This window comes from Oncorhynchus gorbuscha, linkage group LG21 (genome assembly GCF_021184085.1).
Source record: "Oncorhynchus gorbuscha isolate QuinsamMale2020 ecotype Even-year linkage group LG21, OgorEven_v1.0, whole genome shotgun sequence".
Taxonomy (NCBI): Eukaryota; Metazoa; Chordata; class Actinopteri; order Salmoniformes; family Salmonidae; genus Oncorhynchus; species Oncorhynchus gorbuscha.
Window position 1 is genome coordinate 38907576 of NC_060193.1, and position 6000 is coordinate 38913575.

The following is a 6000-nucleotide window of genomic DNA, read 5'->3' on the forward strand; positions in this document are numbered from 1 at the left end:
TTGCGGACATTGACTCTAGTTCATGCTTTATTACGTAGTTGTAATTGATGTAGCTAAACCTACAACAAGTTATAACATACAATGAACTGAGACAGATTATTAATGAGTTGGCCATACGTGCCTACATTTCAGTTGTGAAAACTCATGGCCTGCTACAAAATAATATCTACAATATCGGTTTCTATGCAATCAGTAAGAACAAGTTAGTTGCTATGCTAGTTGCGTTTCGTGACATCGGATTAAGTCGTCATGACCTTCAATCACCATGGTCCCAAACACCCTTTCCCCATAAACTGTGCAATGTGCATATCCTTGTATCTGTCCTCTTGGGTTCTCTGCTCCAAAATGTGATCTTTTGATGAAGCTTAGGTGATACAATCAGAACGTCTTCCACTAGTTCTAACCTGTCCCCTCTCTCTCTTCTCTCTCCAGCCCAGTTGGAGTTTGTGCAGATCCTGGTGATCGTTGTGGTGATGATGGTGATGGTGGTAGTGATCACCTGCCTGCTCAACCACTACCGCCTGTCAGAACGCTCCTTCATCTCCAGGGACAGCCAGGCCCGCAGACGCCACCTACCACTGGCCTCTGTAAGTACTCTACCCTGACCAGGGCTGTAAACTAACGTTATAGTCTTCATACAGACTTACAGCCTCCACACAGACCAGGACATAAATTTGACAGTCTTTAGAAGCACTCCACACATCTTTACAGGCAATATACTTTATTTGATAGCCTCCACACAAACCAGGAAGTAAACTTTCCTTTACAGCATTTACTCCAGACCAGGATGTAGACTACTTTACAGCCTTCACACAAACCAGGGCATAGACTTAATATGAAACGAAAACCACCCTTGTTTCTACTTGGAAATAGGCAAGCCATAGTACAGGGTCCTATTTCGACATCATGGCAGGCCCAAACTAGCCATGTCAGAAAAGCAGATCATTTTTTACTAATGCAAACACATATGATAAGCAGACAATGGTATTCAGTTGGACCTGTATACTATGTACAGTATATGTGTTGATGTCGGTGTTTCCTTCTTTGTGTCTCTTTGTGAGACAGAGGCTCACTGGAGACAGGTTGTCTGCCACATCGCTCAGTGCAGTGATCTGGAGATTCCAGAACCATATGACTGCACTGCTGCTTTTTGAATCACACACAAACGCATACTGCTGCTGAATCACCTAGCCCGGCATTCATCTGTTAGTAAATATGGGGCAGGATGCTGTGTGTGTGTTATCAGGTTTGTGTTTAATTCAGAATTGTGGAATTGACTCCCATTCAACTCGTGAATTGCATTGGCCACACCCCACAGGATGTAGAATTTGAGTTTAAGCGACAGGACACAGAATTGAATTCAGTGCAATTCAATGAAATTCCACTCAGTTATACAACATGAGAGTTTCATTGAATCTGACAGGTTACAATTCAAGAAACCAAATAATATATCACTTTACTCCAAAAACAATGTTCAAATATTATTTTAACCTCAGTGCTTAGAATAGTAAATTTAATTTTCCACCATTAATTGAATTGGTTTGGCTTCTTTTTGAAGGCTTTAGGGTCAACTTGAGGGCTGAACTAATGCATTCCGGGAAATGTAGTCTTTCCCCCATATTGAACAAAAGTTAAGTGATTTGTGAAATATAATAACTTAGAATATTCACATTTTTCAATACAATAGGCTTACACCTAATGTGGAATAGACTAGGCATTTGAATTTCACTGAATTCAATTATATTTCCTTTAATTCAAATTACAATTTTGTATCCTGTTTACTGCTTCGATTCAAATTCAAGAATGTAATTGGAATTTATGAGGCATTCAATTCTGAATTGAGCACAGCCCTTTGAGCTATGCAGAAGTCTGTGTACTCTGCAGGAGGGGGTATGAGTCATAGATGACAGAGCGCCTCTCTCTCTCTCTCTCTCTCTCTCTCGGTCAGTGTCAGTCTGTGTGTTTGTCTGGGATTGCTTCTGTGAAGAGCACTTTAATACTACATGTAGCCCATCTATGTGAAAAGAACATGGCTAGGAATGAAAGGACAGGAAGTCCTCCAGTATTAGCCATTGGGTTCAGACAAATTGGCTCAGGGATTAATCTCATCTCCCCCACCCTATGCTCTGTGGTTGGCTCTTTGACTGGAAAGGGAATAACTCCACCTAGTGGCACAAGATGGTATAAATTGACGTGATACATGCTCTCTATCTCTCTTCCTCACAGGATGGGAGTCTGTGGTCCTCAGATGGCCCAGGGCCCGCCAGTGGAATGAGCGAGGTAAAGTGGATTATGAGTGGGAGTGGGCAAACTACTGCCCATTCAATTCGTCCCACAGGAGTTTTTATTTTGGGGGGGAATGATTATAATGGGCAAAAAAACATACCAAGCCACTCGTGAACATTTAAAACTAGATAGTAAGTATGTAGGAATGATAATGGACCTATATATTTTTTAATAACTGCACATTTTCTGACAGCAAATTGATTTTGACTAACATATCGTTACCAAAACAATCTTTGCCACCCTCCGTTCAACTTCAAAATCCCAATGTGGCCCTTGAGCCAAAACATTTGCCCACCCCTGCTTTAGGTCTATAGGGGTCATCCCTAAACACAGGGACCTGCACAGGGACCTAGTCTGGGCCTTATTCCCTTTAAAGTGCACTACTTTTGACTGGGGCCCCAAAAGTAGTGCACTGTATAGGCAATAGGGTGCCATTTGGGCCGTAACCCCAGACTTAAAGAACCTACCCGGGAACCTGGGAACACTACTTGTGTTTGTCCGGAAATTAATTATGCATTCGTCCTTGGATATTAGAGCAGATGGGCTATGAATGTTTATTGACGTTCATAGCATAGCGATGACAACAATGGTGCTGTATCAATATACCCTCACACTAAGTCACTGTGGATAAAAGAGGGTTCTGACAATGGGAATACATTGCTAAACTTGTTTTGTGTGTTGTCCTCACAAAGATAAATGACCAAATATAAATGTGTGCGCTAACTCTTCCTGTCCTCCTCCCTTTAGCAGCAGGTGTACACCACGCGTCCCCCGGACCGCGTCCCCTCCTATCTGCAGAGGGAGCGTCTGGCCCGCTTCCAGCCCACCTACCCCTACCTGCCCCACCCCATCATTGACCTGCCGCCCACCATCTCGCTGTCGGACGGCGAAGAGCCTCCGCCCTACCAGGGCCCCTGCACTCTGCAGCTCCGCGACCCCGAGCAGCAGATGGAGCTTAACAGGGAGTCGGTGCGTGCGCCCCCCAACCGCACAGTCTATGACAGCCACCTCCTCGACACCTCCCTGTGCCCACCGCCCAGCCTCAACTCCGGGGTCAGCACTACCACGGTAGCCACGGCTGCCCAGGCCTACTCCAGCCGAGTGGAAGGGGCACCACCAACTTATAGCGAGGTGATAGGGCACTACTACCACCCCTCTTCACTACCCAGGCACCACCACCAGACTGCCAGTGGGGACAGTGGCGCAGGGCGTGGAGTCAGGTTAGGAGGCCCGGGTCCCTCGTCGCCGTCCTTGCTACTCCACGGGATTCTCAAGCAGGCCCACCTGAGCAGCCTGGAGAGCAGGAATGTGCGCAACAAAAAGGAGAAGCAGACTCCTGAACAGGTGTGACGACAGTGTTGGTCTCGGGCATTGTTTTCCGAGGCTGCTTTCTCCTTCTCCGCGCACTTTAGCTGAACTGTTGGTGGCAAGCAGGGTTGGAGAGGGTGACATGCAGTGGCGGGGTGGGGGGGGGACAGGCGCACAAAGAAAAAGGACTGCACTCCCCTCTTAACTTTACCCCCGGTCACCGTCTTACTGAAACCTGCCACCCCTAAACTTACGTTGTATAAATATTTACTTGTTTTTTTTCCTTGCTTACAGCTTTTTTTCTGTACTGGTAAATGCAAAAACAACAAAACAAAACTATCTCCAAGTATTTAGGTTTATTTTGTTTTCTCTGCATAATTTCTAGTTACTGATCTCCTCGTAGTTTATCCTTAGTTCCTCCGGAAGTCTTTCAGAATGACCAGGTCTTCCTTTTTTTGAGATGCAGATGGTTATTTTAGTGAGCCTCCCCCGAACCCCTTTCTGGCTTTGAATACTGTCCGTGTACCTGGCTTGTACAGGGAGGGCATTGATAGCACTCTTGTAACAGGTTGACAGTTTCAGGCTCTCACGGGATCCAAGACTGAGATTCATACGTTAACCCGAGTTAGCCTCTCAGCTCATGACCCAGTTAGCCTCACTGCCAGACAGATCCCCATCACTCCCCGTCAATCTGCATCAGAGGGTGCGGTGGTCAACGTTGGCATCTATGGAAACACATGATTGACAGCTGAATGGGTTTGTGATGTCAGGCCATGTGTGTCAACATGAGTACTGGAGTAGAGTCCTGAGTCTGGGTCAATTGAGTTCAGCACTGTGCCCACTGAAGTCATATATATCCACCGTACTGTACTATCTAGACCCATCTGAGGTTAGTACTGTACTTTAGTTCTTTGTCTATTCGTGTTTAGTACTGTCTGTGGGTCTTTGGCCAGACAAGTTCAGGAGTTCCTGTGTGCGAATACTCTTCTTGTTTTTTTTATTACGATCTTTTTTAAAGAGATGTTTGCACAAGATTCAAGACTGTTTATCTAGAGAAAAAGAAAATCAATCTGCAATATGTATCATAAGAGAGAAGAGCAGCGGTATTTTTGTAAACAAATGGATTCTAAAGATTAAAAAAACGTTTTTTTTTTATGTTTTGCCTGCTCTAGAAGAAAAGGTAAAAACGGTAATCTGTTGGTGTGCCAACTCAAACGTGTTTAACTTTGTGCTATCTATACATATACAAATTATTGGCACCATGATAAAGATAAGCAAATAAGTAAAAACAAACAACATTTTATCTGTTACATCATTCTACTTTTTAAAAATTAATCTCAGTTTATGGAACTTTATTATGGCCTTCCATGAATTCCTGTTTCACTGGGGTATAAAAATGAGGTAACACGCATGTAAAATCCCTTTGTCATCCATCACCATGGGGAAAGGCAAATGAAAAGAGACAAATGGTTGTTGACCTGCATAAATCAGGCAATGGGTACAAAAAAACAAATATACCACTTACCACTATTAGGGAAACAATTAAGGAGTTTAAAACCACTGGAGCAATGGTAAACTTACCTGGTATTGGATGCATGTGTATCTTGTCCTCATGCACAGTGAGGAAGATGGTTTAGGACATTTACATTACATTTACATTTAAGTCATTTAGCAGACGCTCTTATCCAGAGCGACTTACAAATTGGAGGCAATGAACAATCTAAAGGCCAAAATTGGAGAATTACAAAACTTAGTCGTATCTACAATTAAATGCAACTTCCATGCCAAAATGTCTTTGGAAAGGTTGCTAGAAAAAAAGCCTTTATTGCAAGCAACCGACAAATGTAAACGCCTGGAATTTTCTAAATGGCATTGTCACAGAATGGTACCTGTGCTATGGTCAGATGACATGAAAATAGAACTCTTTGGCCAAGCACACCAGTGGTGGTTTGGCATTGAGAGAAGGATGCATATACAGGAAATAACCTCATTCCTACTGTAATATATGGTGGTGGGCCTTTGACGTTAACTTGGCCGTAAGTGAACATTCAAGCAAGACAATAACCCCAAGTACACATCAAAATCCACAGAGAAGTAGTTAATTGACCAGAAAATCAAAATTTTACAATGGAAATAAAAGTCTCCGGACTTGAACCCCATTGAAAACCTATGGTTTGAATTAGAGGGCAGTCCATAAGCGCAGACAAGATATATCAAGGATCTGGAAAGATTCTGTATGGAGGAATGGTCTAAGATCCCTCCCAATGTGTTCTCCAGTCTCATAAAACAGGGTGCCGGAGTATTGAAAACAGGGGTGACAATAATTTTGACACCTCTCTTGCATCTCTGAGCAATTGTATTAGTATAAAATAATGTCATTTCCCAACTTTTTGGTAGCATACAATA

General features: G+C 43.5%; 1 protein-coding gene across 6 annotated transcripts in view; it reads left to right on the forward strand.

Moving 5' to 3' along the window:
* LOC124007674 (protein TMEPAI-like) overlaps positions 1-5227 on the forward strand; it is an 85801-nt gene extending 80574 nt beyond the window's left edge. For 5 of the 6 annotated variants that reach the window (XM_046318356.1, XM_046318353.1, XM_046318355.1 and 2 more), the window contains exons 2-4: positions 433-587; positions 2227-2280; positions 3034-5227. In XM_046318356.1, coding sequence (XP_046174312.1) covers positions 474-587; positions 2227-2280; positions 3034-3636 — 771 coding nt within the window. In that variant the 5' untranslated portion in view covers positions 433-473 and the 3' untranslated portion in view covers positions 3637-5227. The remainder of the gene's footprint in view (positions 1-432; positions 588-2226; positions 2281-3033) is intronic. The other variant, XM_046318354.1, reaches the window with a different exon arrangement.
* Positions 5228-6000: the final 773 nt, after the last annotated feature.